This window comes from Oncorhynchus keta, chromosome 22 (assembly GCF_023373465.1).
Source record: "Oncorhynchus keta strain PuntledgeMale-10-30-2019 chromosome 22, Oket_V2, whole genome shotgun sequence".
In the NCBI taxonomy this organism is placed as follows: Eukaryota; Metazoa; Chordata; class Actinopteri; order Salmoniformes; family Salmonidae; genus Oncorhynchus; species Oncorhynchus keta.
The window spans coordinates 37,881,283-37,908,212 of record NC_068442.1 but is presented as its reverse complement, the minus strand read 5'-3'; the positions used below and the strand labels follow the sequence as shown (position 1 = coordinate 37,908,212).

The 26,930-nt window shown below is 41.0% G+C and overlaps 2 protein-coding genes across 11 annotated transcripts in view; one reads left to right on the top strand and one right to left on the bottom strand.

Annotated features, from left to right (window-relative positions):
* Positions 1-19,888, bottom strand: part of LOC118401428 (xyloside xylosyltransferase 1-like) — a 54,400-nt gene extending 34,512 nt beyond the window's left edge. For 2 of the 5 annotated variants that reach the window (XM_035798916.2, XM_052475154.1), the window contains exons 1-3: positions 19,336-19,888; positions 17,781-18,467; positions 9,757-9,904 (exon numbers count right to left, since the gene is read on the bottom strand). In XM_035798916.2, the coding sequence (XP_035654809.1) occupies positions 9,757-9,904; positions 17,781-18,302 (670 nt within the window). In that variant the 5' untranslated portion in view covers positions 18,303-18,467; positions 19,336-19,888. Of the gene's footprint in view, positions 1-9,756; positions 9,905-14,940; positions 15,186-17,780; positions 18,468-19,045; positions 19,073-19,335 lie in introns of those variants that run through there. The other 3 variants (XM_035798917.2, XM_035798918.2, XM_052475155.1) reach the window with 3 other exon arrangements.
* A 289-nt stretch (positions 19,889-20,177) lies between these two features.
* On the top strand, positions 20,178-26,911 carry LOC118401427 (serine/arginine-rich splicing factor 11-like). 6 transcript variants are annotated; one of them, XM_052475152.1, is made up of 13 exons: positions 21,325-21,458; positions 22,373-22,487; positions 22,953-23,072; positions 23,314-23,423; positions 23,561-23,647; positions 23,790-23,839; positions 24,107-24,237; positions 24,445-24,526; positions 24,696-24,809; positions 24,914-25,003; positions 25,486-25,575; positions 25,685-25,850; positions 26,029-26,911. In XM_052475152.1, exons 4-13 carry the CDS (start codon positions 23,379-23,381, stop codon positions 26,251-26,253), a joined length of 1,080 nt encoding a protein of 359 aa, XP_052331112.1. In that variant the 5' UTR covers positions 21,325-21,458; positions 22,373-22,487; positions 22,953-23,072; positions 23,314-23,378; the 3' UTR covers positions 26,254-26,911. The 6 variants fall into 6 exon arrangements, with proteins under 6 accessions (XP_035654808.1, XP_052331108.1, XP_052331111.1 ...); XM_035798915.2 differs by lacking the exons at positions 22,373-22,487; positions 22,953-23,072 and adding an exon at positions 20,178-20,448; XM_052475148.1 differs by adding an exon at positions 20,433-20,448 and having other exon boundaries at positions 21,325-23,072.
* Positions 26,912-26,930: the final 19 nt, after the last annotated feature.

The window sequence follows — 26,930 nt, the reverse complement described above, 5'->3', positions numbered from 1 at the left end:
CTGTGTTGGGTGCACATGTTCCCAGTGCAACAACAACTTTACCTTAAGAAAGAGCTGGCCCTGGACCGGACTGCTTTCAGGCAGCGAGCCCAAACTCATTATAATTTGTTCAGATGGTGACAAAACATACAGTACCAGTCAAAAGACATACAGTACCTAACTGGAATTGTGATACAGTGAATTATAAGTGAAATAATCTGTCTGTAAAGAATTGTTGGAAAAATTACTTGTGTCATGCACAAAGTAGATGTCCTAACCGACTTATCAATACTATAGTTTGTTTACAAGAAATTTGTGGAGTGGTTGAAAAGCGAGTTTTAATGACTCCAACCTAAGGTTATGTAAACTTCCGACTTCAATTGTATAGATTTTCAGCATAAATCGCTGCAGAAAATAGAAAAAATCCCTGCAGATTCCGTTTGGGTTTGGTCATGGCTCACATTAACCCACTCAAATTCGCATAACGCCCCAACAGATCCACAAATTATGCAATCTCTATTGAACTCCAAACTGTCCTCTCCCACCTGGATAAGAGGAACACCTATGGAAGAATACTGTTCATTGACTACAGCTCAGCATTCAAAACCATAGTGCCCTCCAAGCTCATCACTAAGCTAAGGACCCTGGGACTGAACTCCTCCCTCCGCAACTGGATCTACTAGGGCTATCTGTTTTCATGACTCTCTGCTTGCTGAGGATCAAAGATGCCAGCTTGGCAAATGGCTGACAGCCACAAGAGAGGGGGGAGCTGGGCCGGTTTATGACAACTTCACACCCTGTCATAAATTAGGGGGAGGGAAACTTCCCCTCTCTGCCTTTCAGTACCAATCAAAGGAATGCCTTTGTCTACAGATGACTTTTGCCGCCAAAAACTCTAACGGCCAAAGAATGAACTTTGGAACAATATTCTTAACTTCTTAGTGATCCCTTCACGCGCCAATCCCGTACAACACCCAGTGAAATAGCAGGCAGCTAAATTCAAAAACAGAAATACTCATAATAAATATTCAGAAATCAAGTGTTATACATCGGTTGAAAGATGAACTTCTTGTTAATCCAGCCACAGTGTCAGATTTCAAAAAGGCTTTACGGCGAAAGCAAACCATGCTATTATCTGAGGACAGCACCCCATCAAACAAACACATGAAAATCATAATTCAACCCGCAAGGCGCGACACAAAAGTCAGAAACAACGATATAATTAATGCCTTACCTTTGAAGATCTTCTTCTGTTGGTACTCCAATATGTCCATTAAACATCACAAATGGTCCTTTTGTTTGGTAAATTCTGTCGTTATATCCCCAAAATGTCCATTTATTTGGAGCGTTTGACTCAGAAAATACACCGGTTCCAACTCGCGCAACAAAAGTATCTAATAAGTTACCTGTAAACTTGATCCAAACATTTCAAACAACTTTCCTAATCCAACTTTAGGTATTTTTAAACGTAAATAATCAATAAAATTTAAGACGGATTATAAACTGTGTTCAGTACCGGACGAAAACAAAGTGGAGCGAGCTTTCAGGTCGCGCACCCCAACCACAACAGTACACTTCGCTATCCACCCAGATAGGAAATGGCTACTTCTTCATTTCTCAAAGTAAAAACATCAACCAATTTCTAAAGACTGTTGACATCTAGAGGAAGCGATAGGAACTGCAAGCAAGTGCCTTAGAAATCTAGATCCACATAGAAACCCCATTGAAAAGAGAGTGACCTCAAAAAAAAAAAAAAATCCTGGATGGTTTGTTCTCTGGGTTTCGCCTGCCAAATAAGTTGTTATACTCACAGACAGAATTTTAACAGTTTTAGACACATTAGAGTTTTCTATCCAAACCTAGCATATGCATATCCTAGCTTCTGGGCCTGAGTAGCAGGCAGTTAACTTTGGGCACACTTCATATGGACGTGAAACTAGTGCCCCCTAGCCACAAGAAGATAGGAATGTTAAGAATGGTCTATGGAGATCGAAAGAATAATCCTGTCATATTGTTTATTATTTTGTGATGTCATTACTGATGGTATAACGAAATAACTAACTTGGAAAGGGTACGCATTCTATTTGTCAAGTTTACATCTAAATGTTGTATAACATAAATGATTAAGTATGAGAGTATTTAAAAAAAACTATTTTTAAATTCTCCCCAACTTGGTGGTATCCAATTGGTAGTAGTTACAGTCTTGTCTCATCACTGCAACTCCCGTATGGACTCGGGAGAGGCGAAGGTCGTGAGCCATGTGTCCACCGAAACACAACCCAACCAAGCCACACTGCTTCTTGACACAATGCCCATCCAACCCGGAAGCCAGCCGCACCAATGTGACGGAGGAAACACCGAACACCTGGCGACCGTGTTAGCTTGCACTGCGCCAGGCCCGCCACAGGAGTCGCTAGTGTGCGATGAGGCAAGGATATCCCTGCCGGCCAAACCCACCCTAACCCGGACGACGCTGGGCCAATTGTGCACCGCCCCATGGGCCTCCTGGTCACGGCCGGCTGCGACAGAGCCTGGACTCGAATCCAGAATCTCTAGTGGCACAGCTAGCACTGCGATGCAGTGCCTTAGACCACTGCACCACTCGGGAGGCCATGAGAGTATTTTTTTAAAGATAGAAATGTGATTTTAGTTTTCTAATGAGATAATTGTTTTTTATATAAGTTATGCACAGTCAGTAGTCATGCCTATGTGAGCTCAGAGTTTGTGTCAGCATGACGGAACGCCCCATTGGCCAGAATGCTTAAAAAGGACTCACTAACGGAATGTACATTAGACAAAGCAGATGTGCGGTGTGAGCTGGACATTACGAATGGTTGAAACTACCAGACCAGACAGCGTGGATTGGTGGCTACACGGCTGAAAATGGTGACACCAGTACACCATTTTGTTACTACTGGTGTGTAAAGTGGTTGGGAGCTGAACCCTGAATAGCCCTGAATATTCATTGAGACCACCAAAAATCAAATCAAATCATCAAATCAAACTACAAGACAAAAAGACGTGAAACCGTTGTCTACATGTTGAAATAATAAACTCTGAAACTCTCAACACGAATGAAGAAGATAAAGACTAGACCAGAACATTTGACAGTCTGCAGCTGTCAAAGTAGTCAAGAACTTTGACTAAAGACAAGGCGGGAAGGAGAATCCCCCCATCTCAGACAAGTGTTGCTGCATCTGAAGTATTTGTTCTAACAACCACTTCACTACCAGAGAAGCTCTAAACTAAGGACATTGTGACCTCTGGTGGACAACCATAGCCTTACACCCATCCAGCCCCGTCCTCATAGAAGGATCAACAGAGAGACGACAAAGATATCTACGCGTAAATATATACATTGCATATCTTATCCGAATGAGCGGTGGTTCATGTGCCAAGTATTACTATTCCTTTGAGAGTAGGTTCCAAATGTAACACCGATAAGTTGAATCTCTTTGTCTTTCCCTCTATTTCTATTGACCTCCCTTTTATAACCAAGCAGTCATGCTGTTGTTAGTTCACTAGGGACCTGTTTGCATTGTATTATGTCGAATAAATAACTTATACTGTGTGTGTGTGTGTGTGTGTGTGTGTGTGTGTGTGTGTGTGTGTGTGTGTGTGTGTGTATATTGCTGATTCATCAATAAGATTAGGGTTCTTGTGAATTCAAGAGGTCTACGATGTTCAGAATGAGACTGATGAAGTAATGATTTAATAAAGGACTTAGTGATGGAAGAGACATCTATATCTCTTTAGAGTTTAAGTCGGAAGATAGTAACTTGTTAAACAACTTCACATTGTGACCCAAATTCCGAATGAGTTAATTGTTACATGATTAACACATTATTATTATTTTTTAAATTGGTGACAATTAAACATAGTTAGTTTGTTTTGATAAACAGTCATCACATTAATGAAAGTCACATCACGACACTGCATTGACCCTTTTTGCACTAACTTTTTTGACTTATCACATATGCTGGTGCTACTGTTTATCATCTATCCTTTTGCCTTGTCACTTCATTCCTAGATACTAGGGATACACAAAATATCAGTGAACATTGAAATCGGCCGATATTAGCCTAAAAAGGCCAACATCGGTATCGGCCCGATGTCTACTTTAACGTCAATGTGAAAAACCGATGTCAAAGCTGACGTGCATACCTATATAACGTATAACCTGATGTAATGATGCCACGTAAAATGTTGCGCTACACTTGCAACACAGCATTCCTAACCTAGCCCACAATGTCTGCTGTGTAGATCGAGCAGTCAACAAGTCGAGCAGTCATTTGAAAGAGTAAGAACAATTCAGCGAGACAACTCCAAGGCGAAATCCATTAACGCCAAGATAATGGAATTCATTGCCCATTACGATCAACCATTCTCTGTCATGGGTGATGTTGGTTTTCGCGACTGGTCGAGCACCGGTACACACTAACGTTACCAAGTGCACTATTTTTCAGATGTTATCCTACCGGAGTTACACTATGAAACGCCGTCTGGGTCTTTGCGTGTCAAAAAAGATACACGTTAAATAACACTATTTGACAATAACACTATTTGACGCGTTAAATAAGCTCTTAATTTGACACGTCAAAGAACACCATTCTATTATAGAATATTGTGTGTTCTGAATTTGCAAGTGTAAGCGGCACCACTATTATCAGTAGCACTGTCAAAGCTGAACAAAAAAGTCTGCAAACAAGCAAACACCGGCCACGAACGATGTGTTTACAATACCGCGTTGGTAATAAATCATTATATGTTCGACCGCAACTTCTGGGGTAGCTAGCTAGCTTTAGCTTAGTATCTAGCTAGCACCAATACAACCAGCCTGAAAACAATGACCAGTAGAAACTGAAGTCATGTTCACTATTCTTAGCAATGATTTAGGAATCCTTGTGAGTAAGTATTAGCTAGGTAGCCACTTGTTGTTCACCTATTAAAATTTAACTTCAGTTCATGACAATAAATAGCTAGCCAGCTACTTAACTTCTTCGAGATAGGGGGCGCTCTTAATTTTTGGATAAAAAACGTTCCCGTTTTAAACAAGATATTTTGTCACGAAAAGATTCTCGACTATGCATGTAATTGACAGCTTTGGAAAGAAAAAACTATGACGTTTCCAAAACTGCAAAGATATTATCTGTGAGTGCCCCAGAACTAATGCTACAGGCGAAACCAAGATGAAGTTTCATACAGGAAATGCCCCAGATTCTGAAGGCGCTGTGTTCCAATGTCTCCTTATATGGCTGTGAATGCGCCAGGAATGAGCCTGCCCTTTCTGTCGTTTCTCCAAGGTGTCTGCAGCATTGTGACGTATTTGTAGGCATATCATTGGAAGATTGACCATAAGAGACTACATTTACCAGGTGTCCGCCCGGTGTCCTGTGTCGAAATTATTGCGTAATCTCTAGGTCCATGCGCGTTCCATTTCTTCAGAAGAGAAAGTCAACTGCAACGAAGGATTTATCATCGGGAAAAAAAACACCTCGAGGATTGATTCTAAACATCGTGTGCCATGTTTCTGTCGATATTATAGAGTTAATTTGGAAAAAATGTTTGCGTTTTAATTACTTAATTTTCATTTTTTTCTTACCCAAACGTGATGAAGAAAACGGAGCGACTTGTCCTACACAAATAATGTTTGTAAAAACTGAACATTTGCTATCTAACTGAGAGTCTCCTCATTGAAAACATCTGACGTTCTTCAAAGGTAAATTATTTTATTTGAATGCTTTTCTGGTTTTTGTGAAAATGTTGCCTGCTGAATGCTAACGCTAAATGCTACGCTAGCTATCAATAGCTATCAATACGGTTACACAAATGCTTGTTTTGCTATGGTTGAGAAGCATATTTTTGAAAATCTGAGATGACAGTGTTGTTAACAAATGGCTAAGCGTGAGAGCTAGCATATTGATTTAATTTCATTTGCGATTTTCATGAATAGTTAACGTTGTGTTATGCTAATGAGCTTGCGGATAGATTTACACAATCCTGGATACAGGTTTTTTTCGTAGCTAAACGTGACGCAGAAAACGGAGCGATTTGTCCTAAACAAATAATCTTTCAGGAAAAACTGAACATTTGCTATCTAACTGAGAGTCTCCTAATTGAAAACATCTGAAGTTCTTCAAAGGTAAATGATTTTATTTGAATGCTTTTCTGGTTTTTGTGAAAATGTTGGCTGCTGAATGCTAACGCTAAATACTATGCTAAATGCTACACTAGCTATCAATACTGTTACACAAATGCTTGTTTTGCTATGGTTGAGAAGCATATTTTGAAAATCTGAGATGACAGTGTTGTTAACAAAAGGCTAAGCATGAGAGCTAGCATATTGATTTAATTTCATTTGCGATTTTCATGAATAGTTAACGTTGCGTTATGGTAATGGGCTTGAGGCTGTAGTCACGATCCCGGATCCGGGATGGCTCGACGCAAGAAGTTAACCCTGTTGCTCAAAACGAACGCTATAAGCAGCCAGCTAGCTTCATCTGGCTAGTGAGGCTAGACTTGACTGGGTTATGTGTTGTGAAGCTAGCCACAATAAGGATTAGGCACAATAGTGGAATTTGCGGTTTGCCTTCAAAATGAAAGTAACTCTTTGAAAGTGATGCAGATACACATAGGTTGACAGTAAATGTGGCTCAATTCACACAAGAGCTACAATGCTAATGTTCTCTGGGTGCCATTGAGTAGACGGATACCCCATGTCATTGATCCACAATCCATAGGTAAAGCTGTATGGTGAAATAAGTATGCCCCCAATGCAATTCTAAAGTACAACACATCCAGTGTGATTTCAACAGATTTGTCAAATTAACAAATGGTCTTTTGTTGATTTTATATAACATTCCGAACTCATTTAGCATTATCTATTCAATTATGGCATAATTGTACTATTTGTATCACTGTCAATGACATCGTTTTATTGTGAAGGCTAACTGCAAAGTTTACCAATAAATATCTTCGTGAAAAATAACATGGAAAAAACAAGCCAGTCTGGCCTGTCAACAATACACACGTAACACAAACAATCTTACACAAAGACATGATGGGGAACAGAGGAATAAATACATATAGATTGATTGGGGAATGAAAACCAGGTGTGCAGGGAACAAGACAAAACAAATGGATACATGAAAAATGGAGCGGTGATGGCTAGAATGACGGTGACCGCCGAACACCGCCCAAACAAGGAGAGGAGCCAACTTCGGCGGAAGTCGTGACAACCCCTTCACACTGATTCAGTACTGGTACCCTGTGTATATAGCCAAGTTATCGTTACTCATTGTGTATTTATTATTTTTCTATTTTCTTTCTTTCTGCATTGTTGACAAAGGGCCGTAAGTAAGCATTTCACTGTTAATCTAAACCTGTTGTTTACGAAGCATGTGACGAATAGCATTTGATTTGATTTAGGCTGTTGATCAGTCCCTCACTGTACATACTTGTGAGTCACTTTGGAGTTGAATGTTTGACAAGTGACAGTATTGTATGATGAAATTGTTGTGACCTGGAATGTCAAGGTTGCCATTTTTCCCCATTTGTATTGCCTCATGCTACCCATAGTGTGCTGTATGGTTGGAGTAATGAACAGTTCGTATGGCTGGGGTAAGAGGGAGAAAGCCTAACACAAATCATCTATAGCCGCCACAGAGAGCTACATCTTTTCCAAAACAGCTGGAACACTTTCATATAAATGATAAACATCAAAACGATAAATAAAATAACTGCACTTGACCCACTTTCCCTCACATCTCCGTTTGTGGCAATTCTAGCGATCACTCAACTGTGCAGAAAATATAAGGTCCACACACACAAAATCACATTCACAATCACACAAACTGCCTATCTTCAAGTGAAGTGAAAACTCCAGCAGTCCCTCAGAAGATATAACAATTCCTCTGACGAAGGAAAAGCTACTTGGTGAATCTGAAGCGAGTATTGCAGAAAAAATGGACAGAAAAAACATCTATTCAACCTCACGTTAGCCTTCAATTGCTATTTGAAAGGGCAAGCAGTAAATTGGCCGGGCAGATGTGAAAGCTCAGAGTGACAACAGATCAGACAGAGGAACACAGCACATTCATTCTTAATCATTCCTCTCTCAGACCTTGTTTGATTCCTTTGAGTGTGTTTCATGCCTGCATTTTTTTCTTCAGACCTCTGACTGAGCCTTGAGCGATGTGTTGTTGACCAGTCTAGTGTGAATGACAAAAAAGTATTGAGAAAAATAAAAAAAAGTCCACCAGTCCGTGAAGTCTGCAAATGTCAAGCTGCAATCTTCTCCCGGATGTTTCTTCTAATAGGAATTCAGGATTTCTTGGAATCCAAGGCTTGTGTTTCTGGTGCATTCACTAAAGGCACTTTGGGTCATGTTTACACTGAAACTTTGCTTCCTATGACCTAAATGGACAAGTGACTGACTGATCTTATGACATATGGTGAAAACATGATCTTGCAACCTTTCGGTTACTAGTCCAACGCTACCTGCCGCCCCGAAAGCACACAGCATCTGATTTTACGTTTCAAAATAGCCTAGAATAATGTTATCACTTCTAAACTTATTTTTTGGGGGGATTCTAATCAGGCTACAATGTTTGGTTTATTGATTGAACAGTCGCTGAGATTATATTTGGTTATCAATGCAAAATAGGTTGTTTATTTAATGCAAAGCTAAACCAAAACATCAATCTTGAAAATAAAGTGATTTTGAAGTTGATTTTCTTCCCACATCGCCATTTGAAATAATCTGATTCATAATTAAATATGAATATATTTCCCAGCGTAACCTACCATGTTATTCCCCTTTGATATGCTGCTTCAGTATTCACTCCCATATGAGCAAAGAATAGTCAGGGAGGAAAAGCACATATCTCGCAGCTGTTTTTAGCCTGTTTTTAGCCTGGAATCACTAGTTATTACTTCTAAATAAAAAAGAACTTTTGTGGGGACTATAATAAGGATCCAATTTTTGGGGGTTTATTGTTTGAACAGACGCTGAGATTATATTTGTTTAAAAAATGCAAATTAGGCTACTTTGATGCATAGCCTACAGATCAGATCAAGGAACCAAGCGAGCTGTATTGCCTACACGGCTGCACAAGGAATTATACAGCGCGTTACAATTTTCATGTGGCACGGCAGTATGTTGAATGTCAGAGCGCACTACAAGGAGCTACGACATTGCAACACTGCGCTCCGAATCATTCGTCTACGTCGGGTATAAAATCGGCCTTTAGAGAGAGAGGCTGAGGAAATAAACCATTGTGCACACAGACAAAGAGAGAGAGAGAGAGAGAGACAGACAGCTAGCTATCTCTACTCTACACAGCCTTCTGGGATTCTGAATCCATTAGGGCAGACTAGCCTGGTCCCAAGATCAGTTTGTGCTTTTGCCTACTCCATTGTCAATCCAAACCATTTTGCATGAGAATTCCATAAGGAGTTGGCAAGAGAACAGAAACAGACTGGCACCCAGGCTAGCTAGATTAGTCATCCACCAAGCACAGAACTTCAGATTGAGCTGGTCACCTTGGGATAGACTTCGGGGTACTTTCTGTGAGTCATCCAAAGTAAAAATCTGATACTGACCTCGGGAGCAAAGCACACCCAACTAATATAGTGAGTGACACTTAACTTAATATTTTTAAACGGTAATGATATCTTCTTCTGATGGTATCAACTGTGCAGTGGAACATACAGTAAATACCAATGAAAACGTGAAACATCATTCAGATTTGGCTTTGTAAATAAAGTAACTCTTACCTGCGGGCATGATGTGGTGCATGGCCACTGACAGGAAGAAGATGGCGTCACTATAGTAGGCCCCGGAGCCGGCGCTGAAGTGCTTCTGCATGGCCTCCACGATGGGGAAGAGCTTCTGGCTCAGGACCCCCACGTCATGGAACACCACCTTCACCACAAACAAGGGCAGTCAGGCATATGAGAAACATGTCATTCAGACATTCAAGTAATTCAGAATTGATACTGACAATTGTACAAGACACATGCCCATGACATTTATAACCTTTTTGTTCTAATTGCAAAGGGGATGTGCATAAGGGTTCCTCACGATCAAACACCCCCCCCCCTCTCCGGGAGCCCCACCTCCCTGACTCTCCTCAGCAGGTCACACGCCAAGCTACCCCAGGGGCCCTAATCCCATGGTGCAGTGCAGGGATTTGGCTGAGAAGCAGAATCGGGCCTCATTCCCCAGTCAGATCATGTGGATCTCCCTCCAGATTAGAAGAAGAGGATTTGACATATATTTATTTTTGCAGAAACAAATATGATCAAAATTGTTCCAGATCATATGTCTTGGTTAAATGCTACTGTATTAAAAGTGTGTGTGTGTGTGGGGGGGGGATTAACGGGATTAGGCGATAAGGGAGACATATTTAATCAGATCTGTGTGCTTGGGATGTGCAGACATCATTTAATGTTCCATAACCGATTAAGGTAAGCCTCCCCTACCGTACGTCTGGTAATAAAAATAGCCCTGGAGATGGTATTGTGGAACAGCACCTAGACCTAGCTTTGGAAAAAGGGAACTCTTATGTAAGTCCATTTTCCAGTACATAAGTGTTATGTAAGCTACCCACTAGCCACAGTGTAATTAAAAGACCTTCATCACATTAACATTGGATTCAATCAATTCAAAATTCTTAACCCAACAAATGGTGATATTGCCTTTCCCAAATGACATACAGCTAAGAGCGCCTGAGCACAGAAAATGCGGGAATGACAGCAGAAAATTTAACATTAATGATGTTTATTTATAGATTTTGCTTGTATATTTAATAGATTAAGTTACTTTTTAAGAGCTATGGATGAATAATTGAGATAGTAAACAAGACGGGGCAGAGCTCCTCCCAACAACCCACATGTACTAAATAATACAGGAAAAGTGTCAGAGATTCCTCAGTTGTACTCTTATTACAATTATATTCCTCAGTTGTACTCTTATTACAATTATATTCCTCAGTTGCACTGTACCAACGTCCTACTTACATTCTATTTTGACATCATCGAGCACAACATAAAGAAAAAGGATGGCAAAAGAAAGCTTTAGAGAAAAAAAAAGCCTAATGTATCATAACAGGGCTTTTTCTGGATCAAAATGTGGCTTAGGTGGTGGGCGTGGCCAATGGTGCGCTCTCTGACCGAAAACTTTAGAAAATGTGCTGTTTTAAAACTAATTTCATGCTCCACCATCTGAGTGACTCAAACATATACAGTTGATGTCGGAAGTTTACATACACCTTAGCCAAATACATTTAAACTCAGTTTTTCACAATTTAATCAGAGAAAAATTCACTGTCTTAGGTCAGTTAGGATCACCACTTTATTTTAAGAATGTGAAATGTCAGAATAATAGTTGATAAAAGCTGAAATCAATCATTCTATTTCTTTCATCACATTACATACACTCAATTAGTATTTGGTAGCATTGCCTTTAAATTGTTTAACTTGGGTCAAAGATTTTGGGTAGCATTCAACAAGCTTCCCATAATAAGTTGGGTGAATTTTGGCCCATTCCTCCTGACAGAGCTGGTGTAACTGAGTCAGGTTTGCAGGCCTCCTTGCTCACACACGCTTTTTCAGTTCTGCCCACAATTTTTCTATTGGATTGAGGATAGGGCTTTGTGATAGCCATTCTTGACTTTGTGGTCCTTAAGCCATTTGCCACAACTTTGGAAGTATGCTTGGGGTCATTGTCCATTTGGAAGACCCATTTGCGACCATGCTTTAACTTCCTGACTGATGTCTTGAGATGTTGCTTCAATATATCCACATCATTTCCCTCCTCATGATGCCATCTATTTTGTGAAGTGCACCGCACCAGTCCCTCCTGCAGCAAAGCACCCCCACAACATGATGCTGCAACCCCCGTGCTTCACAGTTGGGATGGTGTTCTTCGGCTTGCAAGCCTCACCCTTTTTTCCTCCAAACATAATGATGGTCATTATGGCCAAAGAGTTCTATTTTTGTGTCATCAGACCAGAGAACATTTCTCCAAAAAGTACAATCTTTGTCCCATGTGCAGTTGCAAACCGTAGTCGGGCTATTTTATGGCGGTTTTGGAGCAGTGACTTCTTCCTTGCCGAGCGGCCATTCAGGTTATGTTGATATAGGACTCGTTTTACTCTGGATACTTTTGTACCGGTTCCCTCCGGCATCTTCACAAGGTCCTTTGCTGTTGTTCAGGGATTGATTTGCACATTTCGCGCCAAAGTATGTTAATCTCTAGGAGACAGAATGCGTCTCCTTCCTAAGCGGTATGATGGCAGCGAGGTCCCATGGTGTTTATACGTCTGGGACCTGTTGGATCGGAGTGTGAAGGCAATTTAGCAGATTAACACTGGAGTGATAAATGATCAGATGAACATGTGCAGGTAGAGATACTGGTGTGCAAAAGAGCAGAAAAGTAAATCAAATAAAAACAGTATGGGGATGAGGTAGGTAAATTGGGTGGGCTATATACCGATGGACTATGTACAGCTGCAGCGATCAGTTAGCTGCTCAGATAGCAGATGTTTAAAGTTGGTGAGGGAGATAAGTCTCCAACTTCAGAGATTTTTGCAGTTCGTTCCAGTCACTGGCAGCAGAGAACTGGAAGGAAAGGCGGCCAAATTAGGTTTTGGCTTTAGGGATGATCAGTGAGATACACCTGCTGGAGCGCGTGCTACAGGTGGGTGTTGCCATCGTGACCAGTGAACTGAGATAAGGCGGAGCTTTACCTAGCATGAACTTGTAGATGACCTGGAGCCAGTGGGTCTGGCGACGAACATGGAGCGAGGGCCAGCCGACTAGAGCATACAGGTCGCAGTGGTGGGTGGTATAAGGTGCTTTAGTAACAAAACGGATGGCACTGTGATAAACTGCATCCAGTTTGCTGAGTAGAGTATTGGAAGCTATTTTGTAGATGATATCGCCAAAGTCGAGGATCGGTAGGATAGTCAGTTTTACAGTTTTAAGTTTTGCGGCGTGAGAGAAGGAGGCTTTGTTGCGAAATAGAAAGCAGACTCTAGATTTGATTTTGGATGGAGATGTTTGATATGAGTCTGGAAAGAGAGTTTGCAGTCTAGCCAGACACCTAGGTACTTATAGATGTCCACATATTCTAAAATAACAGAATTTTGGTTATTCCGCTGCACTAGTTTGAGAAGGGAAGCCCACATTGAGCAAAGCTTCCTCTCAGCTTTTCCTGGCTTGCTGACTCCAGTCCACTGAACAGAGGGACTAGGGTCATGGACAGTCACCCCTCTACGTCATGGGAGCCTGCAGTAAACAAACCACGGTCATTGTGGAAAGTCCCATGTCCTGTCCCATGCTTGTACCCATTGACTAACAAATCATAAAGACACAAATCTGGCTAGAACCCATGGGACTAGGACTGGGAAAAACAAAAAACACCTTCCTTCAGAGCACATGGACTGCTCTAGTGTCAACAAGGCCACACAAGCATATACACGTATGCAAGCACACACACGCTTGTTACAGTGTGTAACTCATACATACATGCATGCATGTCTATGTAAAATCAGCAAAAAAAAAGAAACATCCTCTCACTGTCAACTGCGTTCTGTAGCTCAGTTGGTAGAGCATGGCGCTTGTAACGCCAGGGTAGTGGGTTCGATTCCCGGGACCACCCATACGTAGAATGTATGCACACATGACTGTAAGTCGCTTTGGATAAAAGCGTCTGCTAAATGGCATATATACATATATATATATTTATTCAGCAAACTTAACATGTGTAAATATTTGTATGAACATAACAAGATTCAACAACTGAGACTAACTGAACAAGTTCCCCAGACATGTGATTAACAGAAACTGAATAATGTGTCCCAATCAAAAGTGTGGACACCAGCTGCATTAATAAGTACTGCAGTGCATCTCCTCTTCATGGACTGCACCAGATTTGCCAGTTCTTGCTGTGAGATGTTACCTGGGCATCTTTCTTTTGGTGTTTTTCAGAGTCAGTAGAAAGGCCTATTTAGTGTCCTAAGTTTTCATAACTGTGACCTTAATTGCCTACCGTCTGTAAGCTGTTAGTGTCTTAACAACCGTTCCACAGGTGCATGTTCATTACTTGTTTATGGTTAATTGAACAAGCACAGGAAACAGTTTTTAAACCCTTTACAATGAAGATCTGTGAAGTTATTTTGATTTTTACAAATTATCTTTGAAAGACAGGGTCCTGAAAATGGGACATTGGACTAGAATAGTAAGAGTTGTTTGTTTCGTTCACAGGGGTTTCGTTCACAGGGGTCTCAGACAGTTGTCACTAAACAGTCAGGGAGTCACAAAAGGGTTTACATAACCACTGTCCTATGTTGGCCCTCCTGAGAGATGAATAATTACAGAAATTAGGTGAGGATTTGCAGACCACCATGTCAACATGCCCACAGGCCATCACAGTTCACAGCCATCCCATTAGGGACTGTGCGTGTCATAGAGAGAGTGATTTGTTTCTGTGGTGGAAGCTGAATATTCATTTTTGTGTGTTTGAAACCACTGGGTTAGTCTGCATGAATGAGCTGACACTGTATAGACAGTACCAGTGAAACATTTGGACACCTACTCATTCAAGGGTTTTTCTTTGACTATTTTCTACATTGTAGAAAAATAGTGAAGATCTCAAAAACTATGAAATAACACATATGGTATCATGTAGTAAACCAGAAAAAAAGTCTGGCGATTGTGGAGGCCAGGTCCTCTGATGCAATACTCCATCTCTCTCCTTGGTCGAATAGCCCTTACACAGTCTGGAGTTGTGTTTTGGGTCATTGTGCTGTTGAAAAACAAAAGAGTGGGACTAAGCGCAAACCAGATGGGATGGCACGTATCGCTGCAGAATGCTGTGGTAACCATGCTGGTTAAGTGTGCCTTGAATTCTAAATAAATCACTGACAGTGTCACCAGAAAAGCACACCCACATACCTCCTCCTCCATGCTTCAGCGTGGGAACCACACATGCGGACATCATCTGTTCACCTACTCTGTGTCTAACAAAGACATGGCAGTTGGAACCAAAAATCTCAAAAAGACTCCAGACCGAAGGACAAATTTCTAATGTCCATTGCTCATGTTTCTTGGCCAACGCAAGTCTCTTCTTTTTATTATTTGTGTCCTTTACTTGTGGTTTCTTTGCAGCAGGCCTCGTCTTTGCTTATTTGAGCTGTTCTTGCCATAATATGGACTTGGTCTTTTACCAAATAGGGTTATCTTCTGTATACCACCCACACATTGTCACAAAACAACTGATTGGCTCAAACTCATTAAGGAAAGAAATTCCACAAATTAACTTTTAACAAGGCAAACCTGTTAATTGAAATGCATTCCTGGTGACTACCTCATGAAGCTGATTGAGAGAATGCCAAAAGTGTGCAAAGCTGTCATCAAGGCAATGGGTGGCTACTTTGAAGAATCTCAAATATAAAATATATTTTATTTTGTTTACACTTTTTTGGTTACTACATGATTCCATGTGTTATTTCAAAGTTGATGTCTTCACTATTATTCTACAATGCAGAAAACCCCTGGAATGAGTAGATGTGTCAAGTTGACTGGTACTATAAATAAATAAATAAATAAATAAATATATATACACACACACACACACACACATACACCACTTTCTATATTCAATTTCAAAAGGAAAATGTACATCCTGTAATTATTCTGCTGTATGCACACATACATACATACTTGCACATGTTCATTGCATGCAACTTTCATTGAAAAGAGAAACAGATGACAGAGCCATTTCTATATTACTGCACCTTCATTCTCACCACACTTAAAGACCATGCATGGACTGTAATGTGCATGGACTAAGTATTCAGCCCCCTTGACTTTTTCCACATTTTATTACTTTACATCCTTATTCCAAAATGGATGAAAACATTTTTTTCCCTCATCTACACACAATACCCCATGAAGACAAAGCAAAAACAGGATTAGAAATGTTACCAAATCTATTAAAAAAAAATGTAAAACATGAATAGCTTATTTACATAAGTATGAGACACGAAATTGAGCTCAGGTGCATCCTGTTTCCATTGATGATCATTGAGACGTTTCTACAACTTGGAGTCCACCTGTGGTAAATTCAATTGATTGGACATGATTTGGAAAGGCACACAATTGTTTATATAAGGTCCCACAGTTGACAGTGTATGTCAGAGTAAAAAGCAAGCCATGAGGTTGAAGGAATTGTTCGTAAAGCTCCGAGACAGGATTGTGGCAAGGCACCGAAAAATGTCCGCAGAACTGAAGTTCCCCAAGAACAACAGTGGCCTCCATTCTTATATGGAAGTTTGGAACTACCAAGGACATTGAGACTTGTTTCCGAAGCCACTCCTGTGTCGTCTTGGCTGTGTGCTTAGGGTTGTTGTCCTGTTGGAAGGTGAAACTACACCCCAGTCTGAGGTCCTGAGCAGTTTTTCATCAAGGATCTCTCTGTACTTTGCTCTGTTAATCTTTGTCGATCCTGAGTAGTCTTCCAGTCCCTGCCGCTGAAAAACATCCCAACAGCATGATGCTGCCACTACCATGCTTCACTGTAGGGATGGTACCAGGTTTCCTTCAGGTGTGATGCTTGGCATTCAGACAAAAGTTCAATCTTGGTTTCATCAGACCAAAGAATCTTGTTTTTCATAGTCTGTCTTTAGGTGCCATTTGGCAATCTTTAAGTGGGCTGTCATGTGCATTTTACTGAGGAGTGGCTTCCATCTGGGCATTACCATAAAGGCCTGATTTGGCAGAGTGCTGCAGAGATTGTGCTTCTGGAAGGTTCTCCCATCTCCAGAGGAACTCTGGAGCTCTGTCAAAGTGACCATCGGGTTCGTCACCTCCCTGACCAAGGCCCTTCTCTCCCGATTGCGCTGTTTGGCTGGGCGACCAGCTCTAGGAAGAGTCTTGGTGGTTCCAAACTTCTATTTTAAGAATAATGGCGGCCACTGTGTTCTTGGACCTTCAACGCTGCAGAAATGTTTTGGTACCCTTCCCCAGGAGTGCCTTGACACAATTCTGTCTCTGAGCTCTACAGACAATTCCTTCGACCTCATGGCTTGGTTTTTGCTCTGACATGCACTGTCAACTGTGGGACCTTTTTATATAGACGGGTGAGTGCCTTTCCAAATCATGTATAATCAATTGAATTTAGCACTGGTGGACTCCAATCAAGTTGTAAATAAGGTATGCTTTTTTTATACATTTGCAAACTTTTCTCTTTTGTCAGTGTTATTGTGTGTAGACTGAGGAATTAAACCATTTTAGAATAAGGCTGTAATGTAAGAGTGGAAAAAGTCAAGGTGTTTGAATACTTTCAGAATGCATTGTATAGTATATAGACGGAGATAGATACATACTACTTTCGGTCTGAGGGGTTGGGTTAAAAGCAGAATTCTAATTTTGGTTGGACCATGTGTGCAATTTACCAATAAAGTGATCTCTTTTCTCTCTCTGTATTAGGTACAGCTTAATCCTTCCAGTGGCTGAGGGGAAAAAAGAAAGCAGAGGGGGATTTCTAAACTAAGATGTTTTGGAAAGGCAACACTGCCCCCCTGCGTTAAACTATTCACAGTACATTTGTGCAATTACCTGCCAGTACGCTCCTCCAAACAAAGCCTGTGTTTGACAGGTGAGGGCTTAAGCCTAATTTTTAAAGGTTCAAACGCTAGACTCCATTTTAGGACTAACATTTCATTTAACACAAGCACACATACTGACTGTTGAGTGGTAATCCTGGCAAGATGCATGGCTCCAAACAGACTTACCTCATACTGAAAAGTTCCGACAAGGAGCAGCTCCGGGAGCATCCTCTCGCCCAGCTCTCGGCTGGCTTCGTCGCTCACAAAATGAAGGACAAGCACCTCTTTGTCCAGGAAGAGGCTGTATTTCGCCATGGATAACATGGCCACCCGGAACTTCTCCTGCAGGCTTCGGCTCTTGTCCACCTTCGTGAACATCATGAGGGCATGGTAGTACTGGCTGACCTCATGCCCACCGTCTGCCCTCCTAGCCCTGACTTCACCCTCCTCTCCATCCCTCTCCAACTCTCCTCCCTCAGGGTGCACCAGCCTGGTGTCCAGGGAAAGGTCTGCGTCGTTCCGGTTGGTGTTGTGGCTGGCCTGGGTCTGCTTGATGCGCTTGGTGGTGCTGGAGAAATCATGCCTCTCTGAGCCAAAGAAATAGAAGGCTACAACGGCCAGCGCAGCCGTGAGGAGGAGGACAAACTGATAGGACCTGAAGGTGCTGACTCTACCCATAGTGTTGACTAGAACCCTCAGGATACCCATGCTGTGACTCCCACAGATTAAAGCAGAAGTGCTGTTATAGTCTCAGCTTGAAGAATATTGGGATGAACCCTGAGTTTAACATGCTGGATCCTTATTGGGCAGTGTTGGTTTGAGAATCATTTACTAGTCTTGTCCACACCCTGACAAGGTTGAGAAGTCCTTTTCCTATAAAAGGAATGAATTACTAAGGTCAGTCTACCTTAATTGAAATGTACAAAGTGTTCATTATTATCACTTGAAAGAAATGTGGCGTAGCTATAATGCAAAATAAATGCATCCAGAATAAAGTAGCTGAGTTTTTAAAATAATTAACACAGCAATTCTTGCAACAGACAGTGTAAAGAGCTAAGCTGAGTTTGAAAAGATTTGTTTGCATGAAAATCGCTAGTGTCTTCCAATGCTTGCATTCGGCGACCATGTTATTCAGCATGCAATGACCTAGCCCAAGATGTACTCTTAAGAAGCCGAACGTTACCATTACTCCTGAAGCTCCAAGGACCTTACATTTCATTTCCAACAGTAGACTGCCTCTGGCAGACAAAACAGCCAAATACTCTATTTAAACGTGAATAATTTCTCAAATACGATACGGTTCAAGAAAAAAATCCCTTTACTTTCTAATCACATGTTAAATACACACTATAGATTGTTTTAACCGGCTTTACCACCATTGGAGCCGACAGTATTTTTCAGTGACAACACATTTCAGAGCATGCGAAATAGCTACTTAGAACAAATGGTACCTCTTGTCTGTCATCTGTGAACACGGGCTGTAAAAACATGGAGATATAGTCATGTAGGAACTCCAACCCTATACAAAAGGTAGCAATAACGTTTTCTAAATTCTTGCTGATATGAAATAAGGTCATTATGTTTCCAAAATCGTACCGCAAGCGATGTGTATTAATGTTCAGACCGAGCTAAAAACATAATCCTTCCTCCAATGACTTGTTTGTAATGTGACGGAGTGTGGCCATGCATGTGGCCATGCAACAGTAAAGAACAAGAAAACAGTACACACGCATTAACTCACCATGTTGGTGTTGGAGAACTCTCGATACAGAGAAAGTTGTGACAGCTGAGTTGGAGCAGGCAGACTGGTACCAATGACAGTACAGTCAAAGATGTGCATAACTTAACCTCATTGTTCTGTGGTACAGTATTATCAAGCTAGCTAACACTAGCTCTGTTAAAGATGCACATTTTGGAAGCAACAGGTTTGTACAGACAAAATACATGTCACGAACACCGTGAGGACCGCAAATTATTCCCCTGATGACTATTGCTTGTCAACTTGAAATAGAAATAAACATTTGCATAAAATTAGTATTCAGACTATAGATAAGATGTTTTGTAGCTAGCTTGTCACACTAATCTAAATGCCACTTCCGGTGATGACGTTTAAATCACTCCCCTAGATTGATGCCGCGTTCATAACAACTGGCGTCTCGAGAATCTCCGACGTCAGTGAGTCCTAGTTTACTGGGAAGTCGGAAAATCGAGCTCCAACTAGGAAAAATAGTTTTGAACGGTTATCCAACTCGGAATTCCAAGTTAGGAATTCGGGTGCTCTTTCTAGAGCTCCGATTTTCCGACCTAAATATCACTGCCTTCCAATTGTTTTTAACGCAGCATCAGTTCATTGCTTCTTCCGCCGACTGTTTTACGAAACCTGACAAAACGCACAAAGTGATATCTAAGTAGCTACTATAAGTGAAACAGTATACAAGAACAGTTCATGGTAAATTGGGGAACAATTTAATTTGAAAAACAGAATTTGCCATACCACCAGTACGTCAGCACTGCCACGCCTATCATACGGAGGGCGGGTAGGCCATATCATATGACTGAATCAAGAAGACCTAGCTACAATATATTCTCGCTAATGGGCGGTGTGAATTCAATTGTGTGTAGCAGCTAGTTGTTAGTTTGACAGCACAATTCTAATTTAAGTTCTTTTGATGTAAATTTAGCTGGGTTCTTTACATTTAGCTTGACTTTTGAGTTTCAAATTGACAAACTAGTCGTGGAAAATGACTAACGTTATTCAAGTGACAAATGTGTCTCCGAGCACCACCTCCGAACAGATGAGAACTCTCTTCGGATTTCTGGGAAATATTGAAGAGCTTAAGTTATTTCCACCCGAGTGAGTATTCTGAATATGAAACAATGTAGTTAACTGACTAGCGACAAAGCTAGCTAATTTTCTATATATTAAAAAAAAGGTCATAGTGCTGTTCGGGGCCTGTGCGGCCATAATATACCTTAACTAGCATAGCACACTTGCGCCACTGATACATATGAGCCTAACTCGCGCCTTACGTTACTTGTCTAAGCTCGCAATTTAGCTAGCTAACGTTAGCTAGTTAACGATGGATGATGGTTAACTAGTTAAGTTTGTAGTAAATGCTGTTGCATCAATTTTAATGGAGATGATATATACGAACGCTTGCCCACACTACCTATATGGAACATTGGCTAGCTAGTAAACTAGCTAAATTATACCAACTACCGAAAAACAAAGCAGGCCTGCAGTGCAGTCAATGGTAGTTGATCCATATCATTAGAATACTTAATTAATTGTTATAATATTAATCTGTTTATTTCGTAATTTAATATAATCTCCTGAGTTGACCAAACAAACTGGAAGCAGAAGCTGTTTTGAATCTTTAAATTACCCTCGCCATGCTATGAAATAACCGGGCAGGGTAGTAGGAGCTAGCCTAATTAATGTGTTCTGTGCTTTGCTGTTTTTCACCTGTCGAATTACACCTGGCTGCACTGCAGTTAAGGTAGGAGTTAGGGGACTTCTTGATCATCCCTCTGAAGCTCTCGTGGCAAAGAGAAGACTGCAAGAGATATGTTCTTTTATCTCTTCCCAATTGTAGCATTCGTTAGAAAAGTGATTAGTGAGCATTTGTTTTCACGAATACGCCGTACTAACCATTATTAGAACCTTGTTTCTGTTACCTTATGTCGAGAAATTGTATTTCTTGCACAACAAATTTGTATTTTCTTCCAGTGAATCTCCCTTGCCTGTGACTTCACGTGTCTGTTTTGTAAAGTTCCTTGAGACGGAGTCGGTTGGAGTGTCCCAGCATCTGACCAACACAGTCTTCGTGGACAGAGCCCTGATTGTTGTCCCATTTGCAGAAGGTTGGTGATCTTTGTCCTATTTCTAATGTTTTCCAACATACTATATGAACTAACAAAGCTTAACCAAACCCGATGCTACATCCAAAACCATACACTATTTGGATTGTTGCAAACATTTGGAAATATACTAGGGGTAAAAGGGGAATATGTGTAATCTTGCTGTACTAGCATATTTTTATTTTTTTAAACTTCTCTCTCTGTCATTTGTGTTGTGGTTTTCATAGTGGACAAGGCATTTGCAGAACCCCTTCCATGCTGACTGAAAAGGGTCCTCTACAACCATCAGGATATTAGACAAATAAATGGCCACTCGGCTCACGAGTCCCTTCCCACTGTTCTGCTGTAAAGATTAACTCTCTTTCTCTATGTCCAAGGCATTCTTTTTCATTATAAGGGTAACCACTCAATGAACCATAGGAATAGCAGGGCCCGAGGGCTTGCCCTGTCCCCGCATATAAACAATCTCAAATCTGGACACTTAAGATATTTAAAGTTTGATGAAGGTCACAATTAGTAGTGGGTTTGCATCTAATCAGCTAAAGGAAGCATGCAAAGGTAAATTAACTAATTGCAGCTATGCATGCCAGAGTAGATTTGTATAGTACTAGGTCTATATCATTTTAGTTAATTCTAGCTATAGTCCTGGAAGATTCTGAACACCATTTTGGTCCTGATTATGAAGATTCACATGCTTATGTTTTTATTTAATTTTTTACCTTAACCCATCCAACTTGAATAGCTGTGTTTCAGTCCTTTTATATATGTGTATCTCCATTCCCACATATACTGCAGGTAAAATAACTCTGGTTGTTGCAGTGAAATGCTTTATAATGATCCTCTCCACTTGACTCTGAAAGGGTTCAGTAAGACAAACATTTAACGGTGGTTTTTCTTTTTGTTGTTGTGTTTTACAGTTCTTTTTCCTGGTTCAGCCAGCCCTATATACCAGGCCCTGCTGAAAATGCCACCCAACAGTTTTGTCTTCTGCAGCTTATCCTGTTTCTCAAGTGTCCTTTCTGTCATTTCTCTGTAAATATGAAAAGTTGTTTGATTTGAAATTAGCTTAATTTCAGATTGCACACCCATGGATCATCTCATAAGATTTTCCTTTTTATTTAACTATTGTATAATATTTTCCTTCAGCATTGGGCACCATTGTATTCGGCCTTTTGCTGGAATTTTCCGTTATTTATAAGAACCTACTCTGTACTTGTTTTTTTTTCCTTGTCAGCATTTCTGTAAGTTGTAAGTTAAGTTAAACTTTACAACACTGTACCTGGCGAATACAGTAGCCAGTCAAGTGTTGTTGGCTCTTTGGAAGAAAGAAGCCATCAGCAAAAGCCCAGAAAACAGAATTTGGTTGAGCATTTTTAAAAATTTTATGTAATGTAATGGTAAGTGTTTTAAGGCAAAAGTAATGAACTGTTCCCTGCTGTTGACGCCAAAATCATGAACTTTGTTTTGTGTATCTTGATGTTTTTGTGTGCTTTGTAGCGAAGCAGCCGACGCGTATCGCTTGTTCATAAAACATCTAATGAAACTTGAGAGCACATCCCACTGGACAACCGGCTGTGCTTGCTTACGTTTGGTTCATGACTTAAAAAACAAGTACAGGTGATACAATCTTGGCAGTGTTGACCACAGTGTGTATTGTGACTTTGTTCTCTTAGTAGTATTCTGAAATCATACTAAACAAGTCAGCGACCAACATTTTCAGACATCACAAAATGGAATGTATATCTTGCTACATATCTATTGTAGTAAGAGTAGTTAGCCTGAGGTGGTCTGTCTGTGGCTCTGTTTGAGTGTGGTGTATGTTTGTGGAGACCTGTACTGATTCTGTGTTTTTCTCCAGGAGTGATTCCTGACGAGTCTAAAGCTCTGTCACTGCTGGCACCAGCGAATGCTGTGGCGGGATGCATGCCTGGAGGGGGCCTTCTCCCCACTCCAAATCATTTGGCGTCTGTAAGTGTTTTGCAGGGACTGTATCTTTTGGTGCTGTATTGAGACCTATTAACTGTAATTATGTAATGGCCCATTTTCTTCACAGCAAAGATGTAGCTGATAAGACGATTTGTCTAATGTATCCCTTATTCTGGCAGATGGGAGGTGTGCCCCTTTCAGCTCTTGGAAATCCAAACATGGATCCCATGGTTGCCATGGGCATGTCTGGCAACATGAACCCTCAGGTTGGACATGGCTACTTTCTACACTACTCTTTGTACTTTTAAAACAGCTTTAGGTTATAACAACAGCATAACACCTTTTCTGATAACCTATTGGTGGAATGATCACATTTATATAGCTATGCATTTGTGTTCTCTATTTTAGGCCCTCTCTGCTGACTTTCTGAAGCTAATGCAATCCATGGATCCTACTAAGTAAGTATCACTTGCAATTCTAACCAGTCTAAAGAATGTTATTTAAACAGTTATTGAATATGTGGTAATCTGTATTATTTCTGTGTGACTAACTGGGTTTTATGTGGTCCTGTATGGCTCCGTTGGTAGAGAATGGCGCTTGCACAATCAGGGTTGTTGGTTCGATTTCCGCGGCCAGCCATATGTAAAAATGCGTGCATGTATAAGTCGCTTTGGATAAAAGTGTCTGCTAAATGGCACTTATTGTTATTATTTTAACCATTGCAGGATGAATCCAATGGCTGCTGGTATGATGGTTAATCATGGTATGAAGAATGACTCCAACAAGGAGATTGAGGCTGCCATGAAGAGGGTCAGAGAGGCCCAGTCTCTCATCTCTGCAGCTATTGAGCCTGGAAGTGAGTTCTCACTAATTTAGACCACTTTTATATTTGCAGTATTACCCTTGTATTTTGACTGACTCATTCCTATCCTCTATTGTGCTCTTCCTTGCATCTGCAGACATTGTCGTTATAAGGGTAATGTTCTTTTTCAGATTTGTGTTACATTGGAGTTTCCTGAACATTCATTATTTTTGTTTGTATAACTGGTAAATGGCATTGCAGATAAGAAAGACGACAAGCGCAAGCATTCCCGCTCCAGCTCTCGGTCAAGGCGGAGGAGGTCCAGGTCGCGCTCTCGTCACAGGTGTGCCACTGATGAAACTGCTAACATTCAGCAATTTTGGGAATGTGCTGAATGTTAGCCCCACTTTACCTGTATATTAATGAGTTGATATTGGCAAACTTGAGTTGAGTGCATAGATTATTTGGGACAGCTCTGAGTTCTGTTTTTTTACGGTCTGTTCTGATTGCAGGCGATCGAAGAGCAGGTCTCGACGGAGGTCGCACTCAAGGAGCTGGAGGCGGTCGAAGAGCCCCCGCAGAAGGAAGTCCCACTCCAGAGAGAGGGGCAGACGCAGCAAATCCAGGTGTGTCCATCTAGTGTTTTATTCACAGCGGGGGTCAGGAAAATGCATGATGTGCCTGTATCAGGATTCCTTCAAATCATTGTTTGCCTTTGTTTTTCCTGTAGGGATAAGAAGAAAGAGGAGAAATCTAAGAAGCGCTCCAAGACGCCGCCTAAGAGCTACAGCAGTACCAGGAGGTCTCGAAGCATCAGTCGGTGAGTGGTTTAAATACAGGAGGAGTCTGCTGGTATGATGGTTAATCAATGGTCCCGTGTGGCATATATAAATGCATTGATCCCGCTTGATATTCTAGACCTTTTCAGGAATCCAAAGACAACCAGTGGAATATAGGATTAAAGTAACTGTCCAGTGACAAACTACCTTTTTAAAATAATGTTGTTAACTTGTGTTTGTGGCCAAAGCATGAATTGGAGAGGAAAAAATGCAACTAAAAAAAACCAAACACCTCAGACATGCATTTCAAACAGACGGTAAAAAAAAAAAGCTTGAGGACATCACCCTCCTGAGGTTGACCTGGCCAATCAGTGGTCTACTCGCATAAATATTTGATGTCCTGTATACGCCCACACCATTCTAACACAGCTGTTTTTTAACATGCTTAAAAAAATTTTTTAATGTTAAATTCTTATATTGTAATTAATTGATTTCCTTTGCATCTCTATCTGGTCTTCAACAGGAGACGTAGAAGAAGCCGCAGTGCCTCTCGGTCACCAAAGAAATCCAGGTCCCCAAAGAGGAAACTGTCCAGGTCCCCTTCCCCTAGAAGGTGAGTGTGATACATGAAATGGTCCTCCAGAACCACACTGGACTTTACAATGCAGTGATCTGTAGGTGTACCTGTCTGTTTAAATACAATTGTTCTTGTCCCCCCACAGGCACAAGAAGGACAAAAAGAAGGACAAAGAACGAGAGAAGGACAGGGATCGCGAGAGGAAAGAGGTCAGAGGCCGAGACGAAAGAGAACGATCCACCAGCAAGAAGAGCAAAGACCAGGAGAAGGACCACGACCGTAAATCTGACGGCGAGAAAGGAGATGTCAAGGTGTACAACCACTGACTTTCCCTCATTAACACATCTCATTCTAACATCAGTTAAATGTCTATCGAAATAGGTTTTTAGCCAGGACTGGCTTTAAACTGTGTCCGGGGAAAACAGACCCTGAATGTTGTCATGTCCTAACTGACCTGTTTAATTTTCCATTCATTCTTTTGTTGCTCAGAGCTCTTTGCTCTTGCAGGTGACCAGGGATTATGATGAGGAGGAGCAGGGCTATGACAGTGGAAAAGAGGTAGAGGAAGAAGAGAGGAAGAGTAACCCTGATTTGGTGTCATCCCCTAAGCCCCGGGAGGAGTCTGAAAAGAAGCCTGCAGAGGAGAGCAGCAAGAAGTCCAAACAGAATGGAGATGACCACCATGATGAGGATGACATGGAGATGAGTGACTGAGTGCACCCAGAGAAACTCAGTCAGATGACATCATGGATCACTTAAAACCTTAAATTAATACTTGCAGGTGTCTGCTGTTTTGTAGTCTTATTGGAGTTGCATTTTAGAGACCTGTTAGGGAAATCTTGTTCTGTTTGGAATGCCAGTTTATTTTTGTAGTAGACATTACCAGTGAGCATGTGTAGGAATCTGGCCCAAATGAGTACCTTTTTTGTAAAAGATGACAGTTTAAAAAATGTCACATTGCTGTACTACTTTTTCTTTAAGTTGAATGTGAGCAATTTTGAAAGCGTTTTCTATTTTGGTCCTCAAAGATTTTACTCATCTTGAATGTAGAGAACTGTTTTCTCCTAAAATGACTCACTGAAATTGTGTATTTAAATTTACAGGACAGGGTTTAATCCCCATCTTACTCACTGTTAATCTTATTTAGCCTGGTACCATTCTGTTTTTGGTGCAGTGCAGCTTTCTATTCTTTGTTAGAATCCTGATAAATTGACTCCTGTTAAGTGTTTAATACTGTTGTGTGCAGTCATACCCTCCCACCCTTGTGATGATATACTGTAGATCAAAATGAGTGTTTGCGGATTATGATGAACACCCTGTACTGTCTGCAACATGTTTTACAAAGGATCTAATAAAACTTGGTCAACATGGCTATGGTTGTGTGGTGGGAT